General features: G+C 48.8%; 1 protein-coding gene across 2 annotated transcripts in view; it reads right to left on the reverse strand.

Annotated features, from left to right (window-relative positions):
* FGD5 (FYVE, RhoGEF and PH domain containing 5) overlaps positions 1 to 19,160 on the reverse strand; it is a 121,622-nt gene extending 102,462 nt beyond the window's left edge. For both annotated transcript variants that reach the window (XM_042979567.1, XM_042979566.1), the window contains exons 1-2: positions 19,040 to 19,160; positions 7,017 to 9,657 (exon numbers count right to left, since the gene is read on the reverse strand). In XM_042979567.1, coding sequence (XP_042835501.1) covers positions 7,017 to 9,657; positions 19,040 to 19,052 — 2,654 coding nt within the window. In that variant the 5' untranslated portion in view covers positions 19,053 to 19,160. The remainder of the gene's footprint in view (positions 1 to 7,016; positions 9,658 to 19,039) is intronic.
* Positions 19,161 to 22,689: the final 3,529 nt, after the last annotated feature.

The raw sequence follows: 22,689 nt of genomic DNA on the forward strand, positions 1-22,689 counted from the left end.
ACCAGAAATCAGAAAAACACAGTGTTCGAGCTTCATCCTTAGTCTTTCAACCCAATCTCCTCCATATATTATTCTCCATGCCTACAGATGATGTGAGCTGTTTTCCAGAATAAAGAGATCAAAGCACTCCTAAACCAAGATTAAACCATGTTCATTGCAGCTTTACCTGCTAAAACCACAGGCCTGTGTTTCTCCACATGTCCTCACATCTCTCTCCTATCTCCATGTGTCAAGACCCTACCTTTCCATCAGTGCCCATGAAGCCATCCTGCCCTCCCCTGGACTTCTACCCTTTGGATCCTAAGCATTTTCTACCTTGCACTCCAGGGACTTGGGTGTAAGTCCTCTTGCTATCCTTCACTGTAAGTCCACTGAGTAACAAGAGATGAAGAAGGGCATTATATAATAATCACAGGGTCTATCCACCAGGAAGAGCTAACTATTATAAATGTCTATGCGCCAAATACCCGAGCCCCCAGATATGTAAGTCCACTGAGGCCAGTGATGGTACCTGGTCCATCTCTGTCCATATTTCACTTGGCACAGTTCCTCAAGAATCACTCATTTCTCAAATGGTCATCATCAGCCAAAATACTGAATTACCTAGATGCTCCCACTCCTTATCCTCACACAAATGTTGTATAATATGGCTAACCCACAAACCCTTGAACATGCAATTCAAGCTGCATTCCAACAATGAACAGCTCTATAAGGACCCCCGGGCTGGGAGAAGAGAGCCCTGAAAGGCTGGACCTTAGACCTTCCAGAACTCTCCCTAGAAGGCATGAGCACTCATGAGCTGCTGCTCCCAGGTGGGCCGAATCATCTGAAGCCCCCCTAACAACCCGTACAACCCAAACAGATAGCCTGCTCCACACCCAGAGTTCCTGGTTGCTCTAGGGGCACAGTGAGCTACACAAGGGCAAGCGTCTCCCACTATGGCCCTGAGGGAGGGCAAGATGTCTGAATAGCTCATTAGCAAGTTCCAGGAAAGCTTGTAAGCCTTCTTGATGAGCTCCCAACAGAGCAGCAAACTCACCACCCATCAGAAAATAAAGGAAAGTGTCATTCCACTTTTCCTCGAGCCCTCTAGACCAATAAACAAAGCCAACATTTTGGTGGTGGCTGTGCTAGCTTGTCTTCTGCAAAGGAGACACTACAGCTGTCGGATAAAGACAACTAGAAAACATGGCATTTTTTCACTACAGGAAACAAGAGGTAGTGGAAAGAGTACTGGATTCAGAAAGACATGGGGCGCCTGGGTGGCTCAGTTGGTTAAACGTCCGACTTAGGCTCAGGTCATGATCTCGCCGTTTGTGGGTTTGAGCCCTGTGTCATGCTCTGTACTGACAACTCAGAGCCTGGAATCTGCTTGAGATTCTGTGTCTCCCTCTCTCTCTGCCCCTCCCCTACTCGTGCTCTGTCTCTCTGTTTCTCAAAAACAAATATACATCAAAAAAATAGAAAAAAAAAGAGACTTGGGGGGCACCTGGGTGGCTCAGTCGGTTGAGCGTCCGACTTCGGCTCAGGTCATGATCTCACGGTTTGTGAGTTCAAGCCCCGTGTCAGGCTCTGTGCTGACAGCTCAGAGCCTGGAGCCTGCTTCGGATTCTGTGTCTCCCTGTCTCTCTGCCCCTCCCATGCTCATGCTCTGTCTCTCTTTGTCTCTCAATAATAAACATTAAATTAAAAAAAAAAAAAGAGAGAGAGACTTGGGTTCAGATTTTAGTTTGGCCACTTACTACCTGTGCAACAGGGGATAGTTTATAGCACTTCAGTGGGCCTCAGTTTTCTCACCTGGAGATGAATGTACCTAACTAATTGTGAATTACAAGTGAAATAACAGCTATGTCAGAGTCACAGAGATAGGCATTTCTACTATGAGCACGGAATTATAAAAATTCTGGTCCTGCCGTCCTTGGTATAAGAGGCTGCTAATGACTCCAAACCATTATCGCTTGGGCTGTTGTCTGTAGCCCTGACCCCAGCCCAAGAGGAAGTCAGAGGTAATGCTGACACCACACCCCACAGCTGAAGCTCGCAAGTGGTGTCCTGAACACTGAGTCAAACTCATGCAGAAGAACCTCCATATGGGAGACAGAGACAGAGACATCCCCACAGTGAAAGGGACCGGATTCGCTACCCACACCTCTAGAATCAAATTCAAATCCTGCATCCACCACTATGTGACCCTGACCATGTCACTGAATAACAGCTAATATTTACTTATCATTTCACTATGTACAACATTAACTCATTCAGGTTTAACAATGTTATAAGGCAGGGACTATTCTCATTGCCTATTACAGATAAACCAAGGTGCAGAGAGGTGAGTACCTTGTCCCAGGTCACACAGACAGTAAGGGGTGGAGTACTGACTGAAACTCCAGGCAGCCTGCCTAAAGTCCACATGCTTAGCCACTGTGCTCTCCCTGGGGTCCAGGGTCGTCATCTGTAAACATAAAAAGCCACCATAAATGCATCAAGAACAATATGTGGACTGATCACAACAGCTAGAGAGAACAGAGAAAGAAAAAGATGAGAAAAAGCCAGTGTGGCAACACATTAATGGTAAATCTAGGTGGTGGGAAAACAAACATTCACTGTATCTTTCAATTCTTCTGTAAGTTTGAAAATGTTAATAATGAAATGGGGAAAAGGAGCATCAGGGATCCATGTTGATGTATAATGCTGAATGATTAAAATAGATTCATCATCATGCAAAAAACAAATATACAATTATGGGAATTTAAATGAGACACTAAGGGGGCGCCTGGGTGGCTCAGTTGGCTGAGCATCCAACTTTGGCTCAGGTCATGATCTCACGGTCTGTGAGTTCGAGCCCTGCTTCGGGCTCTATGCTGACAGCTCAGAGCCTGGAGCCTGCTTCAGATTCTGTGTCTCCCTCTCTCTCTGCCCCTCCCCCACTCATGTTTCTCTCTCTCTCTCTCTCTGTCTCAAAAATAAGTAAACATTAAAAAATTAAAAAAAAAATAAATGAGACACTTAGGGGGTGCCTGAGTGGCTCAGAAGTGACACGTCCGACTCTTGATTTCAGCTCAGGTCATGATTCCAGAGCTGTGGGATTGAGCCCTGCGTCAAGCTCTGCCTTGGGCATGGAGCCTGCTTAAGATTCTCTCTCTCTCTCTCTCTCTCTCTCTCTGCCCCTCTCCCTCAGCTCACACTTGCACTCTCTCTAAAATAAAATAAAATAAAATAAAATAAAATAAAATAAAATAAAAGTGAGGCACTTAGGACAAACCAGTCTATGTAGTATTTTGCATCAAATGGGTATTTATTAAGTGTATACAAAGCGCTTAGCACTGTGTTGCTGAAGACAAGTGCTTAATAAATGAGAATTCTGTGATTCTTGTGAAGCTCAAAATCACCAACTCGCATGGAATTATAAAACCCCTCATCATCAACATACATTTACTTATTTTGTTTGTTTGGTTTTTTTAAACATGCATTTATTAAGCTCCTAGCATAGAACCAACGTACTGAGGGGCCATGGAATACTCAGAAGTAAAGACGAGGCTCCCCCATCAAAGAGCACTGACTGAAGACATAGAACAGCCTATTTGGAAAGTAGGACTTTTCTGGACTAGATCTCTGGTCCATTTTTTCTTTTTCACAAGGGTCAATTCGGGGGCGGGGGGGACAAAAAAAAGAATGTTCTGGGGATACACTTTAAACTAAAAGATGATGGAAATGTTGTATACCATGGGGAAAATGTACATAAGTAACAATGTATACAGTTTTATTTTACAAGACAGAAAACTGCTAATAAGATTATTGTGGCTCCTAAAACGTTATTATCTGGGTCTATAAATCTCAGTGGAAGTTGCCACATAGAAGAAACTTTATAATCATCCATTAGACCCTGAGCTGCTACTCTGGTTTAGGGTTCTCTAAGGGCCTTCTGAATTCTATTATATACTCTACATGTTTCTTGAAGGGAGGTACTTTTAGCGGAAAAAGGACTTGGATTTAAATAACAGTGAATCACACCATGAGAGAGACAGAGTTATTCCCTTTTCAGTCCTTCTGAATCCTTCTGACTATGCCAAGGAGAAAGTCTCTGTGTGGTGCCAGGATGTCTTTAACACCTCTCCCTGTTTAACAAAGGGACCAGGCTTCCAGCTCCAGCCTTGGCAAGTCACAACCTCAAGCTAGAATTTACCCGTTAATTTCCTTTCCTTAGTATCTTATTTGTACAATTGCCTTCTATTTATGGCAGCCAATAGTGTTTTTCCATTTCCCAACAGTGACATAAAATTTCCTTTCTAAATATTTTTAAAGTAAAAAAGACTGATTGAAAGAAAAACTGTAAGTGGTAGTATAGGTGGTGTAACAGAAACAGCACAAGTGGCACAGGAAAGGCAAACAGTTGAGAAACACAGACCTGCTCCAATCTTACCATTTTACAGATGAGCAAACTGTGGCCTAGCCTTCTCCAAGACCCCACAGCAAGTCAGTGACTGAGCAGGCTTTGAACTCACATCTCCCAAAGGACTGCCCTGCACCCTTTCAGGGCTGTTGATATTTATTTTGGCTTCTCCCCCTGATCCTCGCACTGAAGCAAGGTGTGGGGCAAGACAAGGAGCGGAAGGAGGAGGAACTGCCTCCCCACCTTCTCACCCCTTCCTGTCCTGCTCAACCTGAAGCACACCCCTGGGCACGCCTCTCAGATAGCAACACTCCAGCCACTCAATTCTCAAAGCCCCTGTTCAGGCAAAGATGCACTAGGACCCCACCCCCATGGCAGTGCCCTGTGCCTCTCGACTTGAGGTGTCTGAAACATCCCTTGCCCAGACCTGTTCCAGCTCAAAGCGAGGATTTTTCTCCCCCTTTGCTTCTATATGTTTCATGAAGGAAAACAGGAGAAAGCTTTGCTCACTGATTGATGTCCAAGAGGATGTGGTTCCTGCATGGGAGATTTATCCTGGTCAGTTTGGCCTTCAGTGAAATAGCATCAGAAGATAAGGTAGCACTGACATTTTCTTGGGTATTTTTCCCTTATTGTCGTGTTAACTTGGGTGAAGGGACCTTTTTTGGTTTCTGGACAAAGTACAGATCAAGGCAACAGGGACTCTGCATATGGCCAAGCAAACTGTGCACTGGGCAACCCTGGGGGAGTAGAATGTGAATGTGGCCCTGGAGCTGTGCAGTGCACAGCCTGCACAATCAGATCTGGCATCCCTTAGTTGTAATTCACTAAGAATGCCCGAACCAGGTGTCAGGACATCTGAGTCCTAGCACTGATTTTTCCACTAAATTGCTGAGCTATCTTATCTTAGGTAAATCCCTTTCCCTCTCTGTGCCTCAGTTTCTTCCTCTGTAACAGGACCAAATGTTGTCTGAAGTTCCCTCCCAGCTGTAAAATTCAGTGATTCTACAGAAGCAGATTTCGATTTCTGAAGGGATGTCATACAAAAGTGGAAATGAACTCACTTGCCTAGCTTGAGAGGGGAGAGCCAGCATGAGTGGGGTAGGGATATTAGGAGACAGCTTTTGCCTCAGTCAGAAAGGAAAATTTAATCAGGATACCTAGCAACAGATGAGGCAACCCTGGGAGGTGGTGAGTTCCCTGTGGCTTGAGGAATTCAAGTACAGACTGGGTCAGAGAAAGGCCTGCTAGAGTGGGAGCCTTGACCATCTGCCCTTTGAGGTCCTTTCTAGCAGGGAGATTCTGGTTTCAGAGCTTGGTTCTATTCTCATTAACGCTAGGAGGCACTCAGCTAGGTCTGGATCTTCTCAAACCCTGCTGATAACTATTAATGCAATGAACTGGTCGGCTGTGTAGCTCTCACCCTCTTAGAGTTTGCACACGTCCACACTCTCCAAATTAAACTCAGTCCCTCCAGCAGTGTTAGTGTTTACCCTTGCCCCAGCAAACAAACCTTTTCATTCTGGAAAGAACTAATTAACAGCCTCACCCAGACTTGGGGGAGAGAGAAGATGCAGCCAGGGTGGGGGAACCATGTAAAAAACTCAGGAGAATAAACCATACAAACACTGCTAGCATCTACACTCCAGCGACAGCTCAGGCTAATTGCAAATCATCTTATCTATTCATTACTGCAGGCACCCTGGGAACTCCTAGCAGCAGCAGCAGCAGCAGCTGTGTGGGACTGGGTGAAGTCACTGCACACGAGGGGTCAGAATCAGGATGTCCTTTAAAATCACCGCCATTTTCGCTTTTATTAATTCCGATCAGGCGCTCCCAAAGAGAGTAAATGGTTGAAGCTGAATTGCATTGCCTTTAAGTTGCGTCCACAAGGTACACGGAACAGCAAGATTTGGCAGTTATCCACGTGGGATGTTCAATAAGGGCATTCAGTCAGTCTTGGAAAGGTGGGGTCAGAAAATCCCCACTGTTGTCAATAATTTCAGTGTTTCACTTTTACTTCCAAGGTGAATGAGTCCAAAAAAAAAAAAAAAATCAGCTTGGATATACCTCTTAAAAGGCTTCTATTCAGAAATTTAGCTCAGGGTGCCCTTAGCTCTTTAAACAATTTAAATAGATTGTCTTTTCTAGTTCCCTTGAATAGAGTGTATATTTACACAGTAAAAGGGTATCAATCTCAATTCAGGGTATTTTCCTGATGGTGAAAGATATTTAGTTTGGCAAGATTCCAGAACCTTCTCTCTTGGTGACTTTCCTGGAGGGGACCAGCAAACCCATCATTCCCATCTACATGAGAAATGTCTCTCAAATAATGGAAACACAAATGCTGACATTTACACTGTATTTGGCATTTTAGACAATACTTTCACACAGACGATCAACTCTGATCTTCTCAAACACTCTGCCGCAAGGTAGCATGAACCCCATTTCGCAGCCACAGTTAACTGAGGCTCAGAGAGGTAAAGCCACTCACCCCAATTCACACAGCTAGAAATAAATAGAGCCTGAGGCTAAAAAGCAAGTCCATCCAGTCCCCTAAACCTAAGCGCCTGCCTCCTGGCAGTTACACTCACCCAACAACAAAGAAAATGTAACTTCACAGTACCTTTCTGCATCTTGGTCTGCACTCTGCTGTTTGCTCTCAAAGGCGTTGAAGCTGCTCATGTCCACGTAGCCGTCGTTTTCATTTGCTGTGGACAGGGCTCTGCTCTGATCTTCAAACAGCTTCGTAAATGTCCCAGCCCTCGCAGGCCTCCGGGGCGGAATCTGGATATTTTCATAGTCCGAGTTCATGGCTGGAATGTTCTCATAGTCTGAAGTGTCGGCGTTAGGGAACGAGATGGACCGCGGCTTGGTCAGGGGCAAGGGCAGAAAGGGGGGCCGAGAGCGGTCTTCGAAGGACTCCACTCTGGACACGGTCCTGCTGAAGGGGACACCTTTCCTCTTGCCATCCCTGTAGAAGATGAGGGAGGAGGGCGATTCGGAAGCCCGGAGCTTGCCAGTCCGAGCCTTAAGCTGCGGGGAGTTGCTGAGGCTCCTGCGGTCGATTTCCAGAAGCCTGGCAGGCCCATGATAGCTGGATTCTGAAGAGGACCTGGAAGAAGACACATTGACATCCACGTGCACTTTGTTCTCGGACTTCTTTTTAAACGTCAGCGCCAGGAACCGCTTGAAGGATGACTTCTTCTTCTTGGTATACTTGTCCGGGGGCTCGCTCTCGATCAGCAGGGAGGGAGAGCTCTTCGTGATGGGCTTTTTGGTGATGCAGGCCAGGTCGAAAGGGGGCGGGATGTCAACCACAGAAGAGGGTGTTGAGGTGCCACTGGATGGGAGATGGTTCCTCTGGGAGAAGCTCCCAGAGGAGCCGATCACACAGGGCAGAGAAAGGTTGTCATCTTTCCTTTTGATCCTATGGTCGTCCAAGCCAGATGCCTCCGACTCCCGGTACAAGGAGATGGGAATCTCTCGGCCTTCCACGGAGAACGATCGGGGGTACAAAGTGAAGGCTCTGGGCTTTGCTGGCAAGGCCCTGCTGGCTTCCAGTGGTTTCCCCTCCAACGACAGAACTGTCTTTCTCGCCTCCTTGGTGGCACCTCTAATGCCAATGGCTGATGAGCCAGCTTCTGGTCCGGTTTCTTCTGGGACGGTTTCTGGGACATAGCCGGCCACCTTCCCGGAGTGGGGCCTGGCCCTCGTGATGATGTTCTTCCTGTCGAGGGGGACCAGGCCTCCCTCAGCATCGGAGTTCATTTCTTCTTTCATGCCATAACCACTCAGCGTGTCACATGCAGCCTGTGTCTCCGGCTTCTCTCCTTCCCCAGGGTCAGCCTCATGCTCCAGGTCAACTCCCATCTCATAGGGGTTGGTGAGCGCATCGTCCCCGGCATCCTCATCCTCTGGCATAACCACTACCTCAGGGACAGAGGGGCCCTCCCCAGAGACACAGGAAGCTCCAACAGCGGGGCCCTGCTCTGCACATTCTCCTGACTGTGGTTCCTGCTCGGACTCTAAGCCTTTTGCTGACTTGGAAAAAGAAGAGCAGCTCTCGCTACAGAAAGAGGTGCTCTCGGTCGGAAAGAACTCGTAGGGACTTCCTGAGAGTGACGTCACAAAGTCATCCACACCGTCACTCTCGAAAGGAATGATCTGGCAGCTCTCCTCGGCAGGTTCGTCCTGCACCAGGTCTCTGCCTTCTCGGGGGTCTTCTCCCACCTCCTGGGTGACGGCTGCCATTTCTTCTTGGCCAGTTTTCTCATTTTGGTCCTGTGGTTCATCCTGGTCATCATGGTCATCTTCACACTCACACTCCTCAGAGATTTCAGGGCTACCAGTGGTTGTCTCCGCCTCCTGGACACCTACAGCCAAGTCCTCATTCTCTGTGGGTTCCTTGCTGGCATCGTCAGCGTCCCCATCAGAGGGCCTGTTGGAATCCACACATTCTTCTGGAGCCCCTGGTTCTGTGTTGGTGGAGCCTTCCCCACCATCCTCCTCTGCCTCCCTGGGTGTCCCAAGGGGCCCAGGCTCCTCGCTGGGAGTTTCCGGACCCTCTAAATCAACGTGAGTGAGAATGACGTCATCGCTTGGGAGGACTGCCTCTCCGTCCCAAGGTCCCCTGTCCTCCAGGTTGTATACGTTGTGCTCTTCCACTCGCTTCTCTTCCTCCTCACTTGTCAATGTCTGCTCCTCTGCCCCAGGGTCACAGGCACCATCCTCTGCCTCCACGTTCTCAGGAGTGGGAGCCCCGCCTCCGTCAGCCTCTCTACTCAGCACCACTTCAGCTGGAGCAGCTCCCAGCCCCTCCGGGTCACTCTCCTCGCCTTCCTCCCTGCACTCCTCTTCCCCCGTGGCATCTGGAGGTGCCATGGCAGCACTCTCTGCAGAGCAGCTGCTGTCCCTGGGTTCGTCCTCTTTCGGCGGAGCCCTGGGGACCACAATGTAATCCTCGTCAGCCTCAGACTCCGAGCACTCCAAGTTGGACTGGCGCTCTTCGTAAGTCCCCCTGTCAACACAGAGCACCTTCCCGTTGCTGCATTTGTTCAAGCTGTTGATCACGTACACGCTGGCTCTCCACTCACTGGGGGTCGCCAGCCTGGGCTTAGGGGCAATGGGGGGTTTCGGCCCCCTAGACATGGAGTTGGGACTGGGAAGGCTATCGGGCCGGGGTGATGAAGGGAATTTGGGTGCTGTCACTGGTGTGAGGGGACTGGCAGTCTTTGGCTTGGGAGCAACTGGTGGTTTTGGTGAATCTAAAGGATAAAAATAGAGAAAAGAAGGAGAAAAAGTACAGTTAACCCTTATTTCCATTCAGAGTCTCCAACTTACCATTTTGAAGAGAACACTGAAGATAGTTTCCCAACCTATGTGAGCCCAATCTGCTATATTCTGTATTAGGTTTATGCCCTCCACCATCATCTTTAAGACCCCTTGACCTCCACTGATAATTGATTCTGTAAACAAAGTAAATAGATCTTTCTTCTATACATAGTCCAGCTACTCAATGAACTCAATGAAATACTCCTCAAATACAGGTGTCCAGATCATTGTAATCATTCATCCAACAACTACGTATTACATGCTTTCTAGGGGCTCCTGGGTGGCTCAGTCATTTGAGCATCCAACTTCAGCTCAGGTCAGGATCTCAGAGTTTGTGCCTGTGAGCCCTGCATTGGGCTCTCTGCTGTCAGCACGGAGCCCACTTTGGATCCTCTGTCCCTGTCTCTGCCCCTCCCTTACTCGCACTTTCTCTCTCTCTCTCAAAAATAAACAAACATTAAAAAAAATTCTTTCTAGGTGCCAGGCACTCATGAGACAATGCTGAACTTGACGGTCATCATCTCTGCCACCCACATGGAGCCTACATTCATCCTACACTTAATTCATTGGATACCTACTCTCTATACGCATAGCACCATACATAGGAAGGTCTTCTAGAATCAAGACGAAAAGAATACCTCTGCTGAGTACTTGCCATTGAGTCAGGGAGACAAAACGAACAGAACCAACTGGAGGACAGAGCTGCAGACCTTTGGAATATTATGATTGAATAGCCATTATCTCATTCCTTCAAGAATGATACACCAAAGGTCTGTGACAGTGATGCATGATTCCTCCTCTAAGGGTCACCTCTGAATTCTACATGCTTCAAGACTGGTGTCTAGCTAACTGCCCTGTGTCTAAATTTCATGGGCATCCAAACTTCATGGGAGAAGCTACATGATATTTTCCAACATGTATATCTGCAAAAACTCTCTTCCCTTGTGGATTTGGGGGATCTACCTGACCATGTCAGAATAAAGGATGTGGGTACAAACTGTACATCCAACAGGAGTCAGAGAAGAAGAGTTACCATGATGAAGGAAGACCCTCCTGTGGTAGGTGAAATTTAAGCTGTATTTTGCAGAATGAGAGAGCCCTGGACAAATGCAAAGGTCAAGGGTGTAGCTGCCCACTTCCAAGTTCATCCGTCCTGCCACAAGACTGCTTCAATGCCTTCAAGCCCCTGGCCACACTGTGGGCAGAGTGAGGAATGAAGATTTCCAGGAAGGCAACTCCATCCTGACATCTCAGCTTCAAACACACTGCCTGGCTCCCCACTGCCCATAGATGAAGACACACAAGTCTCCCCTCAAGCCTCGCCCTGCCGCCCAGTGCCATCCCCACTAAGGCCTGGGTTTGATGCAGAGCAACTTCAGAATGCCAGCCTGGCTCATGACAGAAGGGAGATGAAGCAGAGCTCCTAAAGGTCTGTCAGCAAACTCTTCTCCCCATGCATTTGACTTCCAGTTAAACCCTTGCAGCACCGTTACCCTGTCATCTGTAGTCCAGGGGTAGCTGGCGGAGATGCAACATGAGCCACGTTTATCATCACATATGTAATTTTTATTTTTCTCACAGCCACATTAAAAAGTAAAAACAAGTTCGAGCCCCACGTCAGGCTCTGTGCTGACAGCTCAGAGCCTGGAGCCTGTTTCAGATTCTGTGTCTCCCTCTCTCTGACCCTCCCCTGTTCATGCTCTGTCTCTCTCTGTCTCAAAAATAAAAAAAATTTTAAAAAAAATTAAAAAAAAATTAAAATAAAAAAAGTAAAAACAAGGGGGCACCTGGGTGGCTCAGTTAAGCATCCAACTCTTTTTTTTTGTTTATTTTATTTTATTTTTTTGAGAAAGAGATAGAAAGCAAGCAGGAAAGGGGAAGAAGGAGGGAGAGAGAGAGAGAGAGAGAGAAAGGAAGACAGAGAATCCCATACAGGCTCCACACTGTCAGCACAGAGCCCCATGTGGGGCTCATACTCATGAACCATGAGATCATGACCTGAACTGAGACCAAGAGTTGGATGCTTAACAGACTGAGCCATCCAGTCGCCCCAACTTCCAAGTCTTGATTTCAGCTCAGGTCTTTTTTTTTTTTTTTTTTAATTTTTTTTTTTCAACGTTTTTTATTTTATTTTTGGGACAGAGAGAGACAGAGCATGAACTGGGGAGGGGCAGAGAGAGAGGGAGACACAGAATCAGAAACAGGCTCCAGGCTCTGAGCCATCAGCCCAGAGCCTGATGCGGGGCTCGAACTCACGGACCGCGAGATCGTGACCTGGCTGAAGTCGGACGCTTAACCGACTGCGCCACCCAGGCGCCCCTCAGCTCAGGTCTTGATCTCAGGGTAGTGAGAGCACAGTGGGCTCTGTGCTGGACATGAAGCCTACTTTAAAAAAAAAAGAGAGAGAGAGAGAGATCTGGGACACCTGGGTGGCTCAGTCAGTTTAGTGTCCTACTCAATTTGGGGTCAGGTTACAATCTCACGGTTGTGGGATGGAGCCCCACGTTAGCTCTGCATTGGGTGTGGAGCCTGGTTAAGATTTTCTCTCTCCCTCTCCCTCTGTCTTGCGTGCATGCACGCTCTATCAAAGTATATATATATATATATATACTTTAAGGATATACATATATATCCTTAAAAAAAGTAAAAAAGAAATGGTGAAATTAATTTTAACAATACTTTTTCAACTCAATATATTTGATATATTATCATTTTGGATATCATCAATAAGTCATGTTTGGATCATGTCATCAAAATACAAAATTTATTAAGGAAATATTTGACATTCTTTTTTGTACTAAGTCCTTGAAATCAAATGTGTATTTTACACTTTTCAGCACATCACAATTCACATTAGCCACATTTCAACTGCTCAGTAGCAACATGTGGGTGGTGGCTATGGTGCTGGCCAGCACAGCACTAGCCCGTTGTAACCCATCTCCGTGGGACTGTTCCATTGGCACCTCAAGCCAAAGTCAGTATCTCCCCTAAACTCGCAGAACCATGTAAAATTTAACTGAGGAGGCCCAAAAGGAAATTAAAAAGGCCTGGGGCAGCAAGAATATAGGTGCCCAGGAACCGTGCTCCTGAAAGGGCCTGATTTCAGTCTCTTTAGTTGTACTTTGCACATAAATCTAAGGAACTCAGTGGTCTGGTTTCCCAGTGTACAGCTAATTAGGAGGGGAAGGGATTGGCAGTTAGAACAGGAACCCTGCCAGGTGTAAGATGTGGCAGCTGCCAGCAAGAAAGGGAGAGAAGAGACTCAGCTGTCAAGACCCTAAAGGCTAAAGCACCCACTACACCAACACCCTAACCCACACCTATATTCATCCACATCAACACCGAGGCTAGACACGGGCATCCAGATAATAACCCAGAGTGTTCAAGACATAAGTGGCTCTCCAACTCCTTGTTTCCATAAGCAAATACGTCCTAATTTAGAAAATTATCTGTCCAAATTAGTTAAAACACACACACACACACACACACACACACACACTACCGCTGCCACCACCACCACCACCACGACCACCAACAAAACCCACCCAACTATGTGGATTTTAAACAGCTAAGCTTTAGCTAACCTGTAACTGTGAAGTAACAGCCTTTGGAGCCTGGCTCATCTGGATTCAAATCCTGGCTTTGCCACTTACAACCTATAAAAGTGAGCTTCAGTTTCCTCATCTGTAAAATGGGTTCAACAGTAACACCTACTCTCAAGAGGTTATGAATATTAAAATATATATAATTTATTAAAAGTGCCCAGCAGTAGGCCTTCAAGTAGGACTAGCCAATAAATAGTAGCAATTGTTATTCTAACAATGTCAGTCTTTGTCTACCACACATCTTCCCCTGGTATAAGCCTTGCTCTACACTGATGTATAATACTAGCTTCAAGTTCCCAACATCAGGTGTCAGGCATTGGCATGAAATTACTCTTTGGGGGTGGGGACTCTCATTTCTCATCCTTAACAGGTGGTATTTCACATGAGCACCGAGAGACTTGACAGAGGGACAGATGGGCCATGAAAAACGACCATCACCTTGGTTGCATCGCCCCCACCCCCACGCCATCCTTCATCCAATCAAGCTATTGATCTGTGGGCGCCGTCTCCTCAAGAAAGGTCACAGTGGGTGTCTGAGGCGTGATCCTGCAAGAAAATGCCTTCCCCACAGGATCCCCTAGGAATGACAAGTATCTAGTGTTCATGTTCTGCTTCCAGTTCTGAGGTTCAAGGTGTTTCACCTGAACCCCCTCTGAAATCAAAGGATGCCAGAATCAGAAAGGCTTTGTCTGACTCCTCAGTAAAAGATAGGGTAACTGAGGCACACAGAGGTGACGCATACTGTTCTCAGCAAGCCCGGAGCAGGGACCAGGGAGAATGTGGGTTTCCTGCCTCCTGGTCCAGTCGCTAGAACCTCTGCCTTCACCCTTTTGCTACTGAGCTTTCTTCTACAGTGGAGACTCAGGGCTCCCAGCTTCTAGTGAGGCAGAGAAAGGTAAAATTCAGAAAACCTGAGGCCAGAGAGACCAGAGACAACTAACCAGGTATGAACTTTACAAAAGGCTGAGTTCAGAACTCAGAAGTACTGACTGGTCATAAGGTTTGTTCTCATCCAATTTCCATTAATCCAATTCCATTGAACAGATATTTATTGACCACCTACTATGTGCTGGGCACCCATCTAGAATCTTTGGACACATCAATAAACAAAACAAAGACCCTGTCCCTCATGAACCTTTATATTCTAGTGGAGGAGATAAGGAATAAAAAGGAGATGTATATGACCTTATTGTATATTAGATGATCATAAACTCTATAGACAAAGATTAGGAGTTAGGTGGGGTTTTGTTTGTTTGTTTTTTCAATTTTAAAGAGTTACTGGGATAGGCCTTATGGAAAGGACGCCAGAGCAAAGATTAGAGAGATGTGAGGGAAGCCAGGACTCAGTTGGTATGTTCAAGGAGGGCCAGAGTGGCCAGAAGGGAGGGACGAGCGAGCAAGCAACGGGGAGGAGCAGGAGATGAGGTCAGAGGGGTCACAGGAAGGGTACAGATTATGCAGGCCCCCCAAGCAGAAGAGGGACGTGCATACTCTTGTTAATGTGCTGAAATAAGCAGAAGTGGTGATGACGGATCCAGGGACATCCAGGCAGGAGATGAGACGGTGGAGGCTTGCACCAGGTTGGCAGCAGTGGGAGTAGTAAAGAGTCAGATTCCAAATATGAAGGTAGAACTGGCAGGATTTGCTGACAGGTTGAATACGGGGTGTAAGGGAAGGAGCAAGGTCAAGGACAACACCGAGGTTTTGAGTCAGAGGAACTGGAAAAATGAAGTTGCCACCAACTGAATTGGGGGAGGCTGTACGTGCTAGGGAGGGAAAGCCAGAATGTTAGTTTGCATGTGTTAAATCTGAGTTACCTAGCACACACACCTAGGTGGAGACAGACAGAAAGTGGACTCCTAGATAGACCAGTCTGGGTTCCAGGGAGAGGTCTGGCTGGAGGTATCCATCACAGGGATGGGATTTAAGGCATGGGCCTGGTGAGATCACCAAGAGAATGAGTGTGAACAAAGAAAAGAGCAGGGCCAAGGAGGGAGCCCTGGCATGAGGAGGAGCCTGGGAAAGACACTGGGGAGGAAGGAAAGAAAATGAAGGCTGTGTGAGAGCTTTAGCTCGGCTCCCTTCCCTCCTTCCTCACAGAAAGGAACCTGATAGAGTGCCTGCCCTCTGTACAAGGTTATCTGGGTCCTAGACCAATCCTGCCTAGAGAAGACCCGCAGAAGAGGCAGCATTGGGGCGCATGTGGAAGGACAGGCAGGATTTTCTTAATCAAAGGAGATGCTGGGTATGCCAGGCAGAGGGAACAGAATATGCAGAGGCCCAGAGTGGTTAGACACAAGCCCTTTGGGAGTATGGTCAAGAGTCCAATCTGGCAGGGATGCAGAATTACAGGATAAATCAGACCTGGGAGTTCCTCCTCCGGGTTAAGTTTCTCTTTCTAACTAGAACCCAGCATGGGTGTGGCTGGTGTGGACCCTCTGCTGCCTCATGAGTCCCTGTGGCTGCTGTGTGAACCTTCCCTTTCTCAGTATCACAAAGCCCAGGGTAATACCCTCTCTGCCCAGGACCTCTTGGCAATTTGCTATGCATGAGCATAACTCAAATGAAGAATAGCCTTTGAGCCAAGATGCCAAGAGTTAAACTGACGGTGGGGAACCACAGTGACAGGAAGAGGAGATTTTTAACAGTTTCTGGTGATAGAAATCATCCCTAGCCAGCCCCCATTACTAGTTTGTATTTTCTCTCTCTATTTTAATTAAATGTCTGTCACTCACACATTCATGCTGCTGCTCCCATGTCAGCTGTATAGAGGTTAAATGAGAGGGGGTATTGGGAGGAGCACTGGACTAGGAGTCAGGAGCTCTGATCTCCACTCCTGGCTCTGCCATTAACTGGAGGTGTGACCTTGGGTAAGTCCCTTCCCCTCGCTGGGCCTCAGTTTCTCCATCTGTAGAGTAAGTGCACTGCACCAGTTAGGAAAGTGCCTTCTGCTCTGGCCAACTACAGAGTATTAAATGCATGGCTCTTCTTCTGATGTCTCCTGATATCCCCTTCTTCAATCCCTGAGTCTGTTTCAACAGCAGTTCACTATATTCCCCCTGGAACTCTCATAGCCATATGTTCCAAGAGTAATTATCTTCCAATTTCACCTCCCAATCGCATCTTAATTTAACTTTCATTCCTGGGTGCCTGCTGGAATGTCCAAGCCAAGCTTGACGATTTCTAATTAGGCTGCTGTTAAGCTAGTCCAGTGATCCACAACAGGGCACATACTGGGCAGACTGCATGGGACGAAGTTGGAAAAGCATGGGCCCCAGGCTCAGACAGACCTGGGCTCCAATCCCAGCACTGGTACATATCAACCGTGCCATCTTGGGCATGTCACTTTGCCTCTCTGAACCTGAGTTTCTTTCTTGGCAAAATGAAATAAATACCTCCTTTTTCTATAAGGCTGTTGAGAAGTTCGAAAGAAATAATAGAAGACACCTCAATTAGAGGCCAACAGAAACTCAATTGGCCATCATTTCTTGTGCATCTACTATGTGTTCAGCACTGCATAAAAAAGTAGGCTCTCAAGCTGGACAGTCTGTATTTCAATCCTATCTTGGCTCAGTGACCATAAAATCCCTTCAGCTCAGTTTTCCAACCTATAAAATGGGGATAGCAAGAGTACTCACCTCATAAGGTTACTGGGAAAACTGAACTGATACAAGTAAAACACTTAAAAGACACACCTAGTTCATAATAAGTGACCAATAAATGTTAACCAGTATTCATTAGTGGCTTATGACAGACACTGTTCCAGGTACCTTATGAGCTTTATTTAATTGAACTCGATGACAAAGATCATACCCTCTCCATTTTTCAGATGAGGAAACTGAGGCACCGAGGTTAAGTAACCTCCTCAAGGTCACCTAACTAAGTATATGGTGGTTCTGAAATTCATTCTCACGGAGTCTATGGACCACTATGTTACATGATCAGGAAATTCAGAGCATGGCACACAGAAATCATTATGTGAGGTTTCCATCATTGCTATCACACTGAAAAAGTAACCAGGTTTATGCTGGAGGCAAGTTCTAGGACGGCTAAACCCAAGAGCAGCAACTGCTGAGATTTCCTGGGTCCAAGCCTGCCTCCAAGTTTATTCCTGCTCACTTCATCCCCCATATTCTCAGGGAGGGGAGGGCTTGCCCAAGCCTCAAGCAGGGAAACGTGGGAAAACTGGAACTGCTCTCACCATTGTTTTAAAGTGGGTTTTATTAGGAGTGTAGGAAAAAGCTAGCCTGCCTGGCTCTGTTCAGGCTGTGCCAGAAACAGGCTGGAGGCCACCTTCTTCCTCCAAGGAGTGGCTAACTGAACACTGGGACCCCGCTCCAGCCTCTTCCACTCCCAAAGTGGCACCCCTACTCCCACCCCACCCCCATTCTGACCCACTCCCTCACTGTCCAGGCATCCACATGCCCAGCAACAACAGTGCCTGGCCACATGAAGGCAGCTACCACACTCCCAAGTCTCCGAGTGTCTCCTTTGTCAAATCAGTCCAGCCAAATGTCTCCCTTCTGCACCTCCTAAGACAATGACTTTTTTCATTAAAAAGTCTTTAAAAAGAAAAAGCCACAACACACACATACAAGGCAGCAGGATATGGTTCTAAGACAGCCAAAATGGTGGCTTCCTGTTTCTTTAGGGATGTGTGTTTTGGAGTATGGCTTCGGACGAGGGTGTTGGTCAGAGAGAGGGCTGCCTTCTGCTAAATTTTAAGAAAAAGAAAAAAAAGAGTGACTATCCCTCCTTGGCAGGGAAATGAAGTTAGCTGAGATTGCTGGCTTGCAAGCTCGCCTCTTCAGGGAACTTTCTGCCCTCCGGGTGGATGGAGTCAGGAATCCTGAGACCGGTTCCAGGCATCGCCCATGGGAGTCTCAGTTACTAAATCTGTTAAATGGCACTCCTCGGAAGGCATTGCTAATATTTACTATCAAACGCATTCTGGATTTCCCGGAATCCCTGAACTGGCAGAGTCGGACTCGAGGGATGGAGGGAAACGTCTGGAGTGCGGCTCAGCCTCAGCGGCGAGGAGCGTCCCCTTGGCATGTGGTCCCCTGGGGGAGGCACAAAGAAGGCCCCGGGCCAGGGCGCGGCGAGGGAAGGGTACGCTGTGCGGGACAATAATTTAGAGCTTTCTAGTCTGATCCCCAGAGTGAGCTCTAAGTCTCGGGGTCTAAGAGAGAGGAGGGAGCAGGAATCGTCTTAAGAGTGCGCCGCCAGGTACTGAGGGACCAGGAATAGACCCCGGGGTGGCGAAGAGCTGCGGGAGGATCCCGGGGCCCTGGAGGGACCTCCGAGGGGCCAGCGAGGATCTGGCAGGGACCCAGAGGGGCCGGAGCGAGGATTCAGGGCGCGATCAAGTCGCCTTCGCGAAGGGAGCCTTCCTCGCTTGCCAAGCGGTCCCCCACGCCGGGGTGGCCGTGGGAGCGGGATGACGGAGTACACCGCCAGGGTGCGGCCTCGCGGAGACGGAGGGAGCGTCCCTGAGGCGGGGCGTCTCGGACGGGGGCCCCCGATGATCCTCAGCCTCCTCGGCGAGGGGACTCCGGACCCGCCCATATCTCAGCGGCGGCCGACAGGGCGGGAAGGTGGGGGATTTTCGGCGGCTCGCTCCCGGCGCCCCGTGGGCTCCAACTTGGAGCGCCTGGCGCGGTCCCCTCGCGCGCGTCCCTCGGCGCCCGAGGTCGAGCGGGCCTCCTACCTGCTCTGTTCATCTTCCAGCACGCGCAGCCCAGGGCCGCCCGTCGGTCAGTCAGTCGGTCAGTCCCAGCGCGAGTCCGCCCGCCGCCTCACTCCATGGCCGCCCCGCGGGGCCCGCACTCCCAGGCGCCCGCCCCGCCCCCCCTTCCCCCCCGGCGCGCGCCGGACTCCGCGCGGCGCGCAGGGCAAGTGGGGGCGCGGGGCGCGAGCCTCCGGGCTGGGCGGGGCGGACAGGGGCGGAGGGGGGAGGAGAGAGGGCACGAGCACGGGGCGCGCGGGGCGGCGGCCGGGACGGCGCGCGGCGTCGCGTTCACTCGAGATTCCGCGCGGAGCGCAGGGCAAGTGGGGGCGCGGGGCGCGAGCCTCCGGGGGCGGGGCCGCGCTGGCCGTGGGTGGGAGAGAGGAGGGGGCGCGAGTGCGCCGCGCATGGGGCGGCGGCCGGGGCAGCGCGCGGCGTCGCGTCCGCTCCGGGTCCGGCTCCGCACCCGGCGCGCTGCGCTCTGGCCGCCGCGCCTCTGCTGCCGCCGCGCCTCCGCCCCCTCCTAGACGTTTCCTCTCGCTCTCCAAGAGGAAGGCTTTTTTTTTTTTTTCCTCCCCTTTCTGCTCGGTCAGGGATCGAAGGAGACGAGGGGCGAGGCGTCCCCGCGCACATTTAAAGGGGCAGTGGCGACTCGGGGAGCTGCGCGAGGTTCAAGGGACGAGGATCAGTTGCGGTGGGGTGGGGGAGCCGGCGAGTGCGGTTCTTGGGACCCCCTAGTCCTCTCGTCCAACGGACCAGCCATCTCTTTCTTTTCAACCTCGGGTATGCATTCAGTCCTGTGTCAAGTGCTATGCTGAGATCAAACAAGACAGCTCCCAGTTCTTACCCTCGTGGAGCTTAGATGGGAGGACGGTGGAGACACAAGACAAATGAGCAATAAATATCGTTTCAGAGAGTGATAACTGCCTAGAGGGAGATAAACCAGGGTAATGGGGCAGAGCACTGACTCTCAAAAGTGTGTGGGTCAGCTTCGGAATTGTTAGAAAGGCAAATTCTCAGGACCGCCCCCCCACCTCCGCTCCCAGAGCTTACTGAATCAGAAATCCTGTGTTTAATAAACCCTTCATGTTTTTCTGATGCAACCTGAAGTTTGAGAACCACTTGTGTAGAGTACGGGTGATGAAGAGAAGCCTCCCTGAGTTGCTGACATTGAAAGAAAGACCTGGTTGCAATGAGCCTGTGTTCACTTAGCACACACCTGCCAGCACCTCCCTGGCACCGATGGATGATTTGTACCAAGCCTTCACCCTTGAGGTCCTGGTCTGACTGGTCATGCAAACATAAGCAGATAGCTCTGCTTCCCAGCACAACTGCTAGGATATGACAGGAGTGCACAGGGGCTTGTGGGAACTCAGAGGTATCCCTGGGAGTGGAGAGGGTTCAAGCAAAGGAAAGGCCTTTCAGGTAGAGGAAATGGCTTGAGCAAAGACTTAGAGGTGTGAAAAGGCATGCCCTGTTGGAGGAGCCAACAGGGGTCGGCTTGGCAGGAAAATAGATGGTGTAGATGTGTCCCAGGGGCGCCTGGGTGGCTCAGGTCATGATCTCCCTGTTCATGGGTTTGAGACCCACATCGGGCTCTCTGCTGTCAACACAGAGCCCCCTTCTGATCTTCTGTCCCCCTCTCCCTTCTGCCTCTCCCCTACTGGTTTTCTCTCTTTCTCTCAAAATAAATAAATAAACTTAAAAAAAATTCTCTCTCTTTAAAAAAAGGAAAAAAAAAAAAAGTGTCCCAATAGGAGGTACAGAAAGGCCAAAGTAAGAGGTGCCTTCTTTTTTTTTTTTTTTTTTTAGGTAATCTCTATGCACAACATGGGGCTGGAACTCATGTCCCTGAGATCAGGAGTCACATACTCCACTGACTGAGCCAGCCAGGTGCCCCAGAAGTGCTTGAAAACCATACTAAGGGCTTCATTACATCGGCCAATGAAAGCTGAAGGCAAGGAAAATGGCTTCCATATATAACTGGCTGTTTACATTTATGGAGCACCTACTGTGTGCCTGGCATAGTGCTAAGCTCTGTACATGCATGTTTACTCATTTAAGCTTCATTGCAACCTTGTGAAGCTGGTATCAAAATTCTTCCCATGGGGCACCTGGGTGGCTCAGTTGGTTAAGTGTCCAACTATGGCTCAGGTCATGATCTCACTGTGAGTTTGAGCCTCGTGTTGGGCTCTGTGCTGACAGCTCAGAGCCTGGAACCTGCTTCAGATTCTGTGTCTCCCTCCGTCCCTGTCCCTCCCCCCTCCTCAAAAATAAACATTAAAAAAATTCAAAATTCTTCCCATTTTACGTTTGAAGAAACTGAGTAAATTGCTAAAATGAGATTTCCTGCCTCTCTTCTTGCCCTTGCTGTTCCTCATCTGCATCTCCAGAACCCCCGCCTCAAAGGGTGGCTTGGTCATTTAATAGTTTGGTTGTGAATCTACTACTATGTGAGTCTACTAAGCCCAGGGTGTGGGCCCCCAGCAATTCCAGTGTCCTTTGGGAAGGGCAGCAGGAGGCGTATGTGCTGGGGGAGGGGGGAGTGGGGGAGGGGGGAGTGTGTGTCCTAATTCATTTCGGCAATTGAGCCAAAGTATCTACTATGTGGAAATTGGAGGAGGAACATGGAACGTACCCCTTTCCCATTAGTACCATCATTCCTTCCTGTCCATCAAATAGTAGAGAAAGGCCCAGACATGACCCCTTGCCAGGATGATGGCTCCAGGGCAGGGATGTGCTCACCTGCTCACCACTGCAACCCTGACATCTAACATAGAGCCCACCACTTAGTAGGTCTTCAAAAAAATATCTACTGTCCACAAGAATAGGGCCCAAGACAGAGGTTCCTACTGTTGTTCAGGATCAGTTTAGTTTTCTGGGATCAAAGATGGCGGAGGCTAGAATTTTTGTGATTTGGGCCAGCTGTGTTGGGACCTTGCAAGGAGGCAGAATTCCAAATGGACACAAGGCATTTTACAACTTTGGCTTTGTCTCCCTGAACCTGGATACCTGCGGTCCAGCCTTTGGTCCAGGAGTCCCAGGTAACTGGATCTTTTTATTGCATAGATGAAACACCTTACTGCTAAAAGCGTGGTCCATGGAGCAGCACTCGGGTGCTTTGTAAAAAGGCAGAGCCTCAGGTTCCACCCCAGACCTCCTGAACCAGAATCTACATTTTAACAAGATCTCCAGATGATCCATACACACAGTACAGTTGGAGAAATGTTGCCGTAGATAACCCACCCTATTTCTTTTTGGCCAGATGTGCTTCTGGGGCGCACAGGAGTAGAGAAAAGACATCACGGTTTCCCCAGGTTCTCACTGGGATGAGAACTTAATCCCCTGACCTCTGTCTCCTTATTAATACATTATTGGAAAGTTGGTAGGCTTCCGGATATCTAGGGGTCTGCACCCAGTAGAACTCCCAGTGCTCACTCAAAATATATTAAAACTATATGAGCGAAGGTCTGATTTAAATTGTTACCTGACCCAGGTGGTGCCTGGCACACAGAAGGTGTTTGGTGCACACAGACCAAAGACAGGAATGAATGAATTTCAGTGAGGTAATGTGGAAAGGCTCTGAAGAGGTTAAACTTTTTTTCCTATCATTATGAAAAATCTTATATAGT

This window comes from Panthera tigris, chromosome A2 (genome assembly GCF_018350195.1).
Source record: "Panthera tigris isolate Pti1 chromosome A2, P.tigris_Pti1_mat1.1, whole genome shotgun sequence".
In the NCBI taxonomy this organism is placed as follows: domain Eukaryota; kingdom Metazoa; phylum Chordata; class Mammalia; order Carnivora; family Felidae; genus Panthera; species Panthera tigris.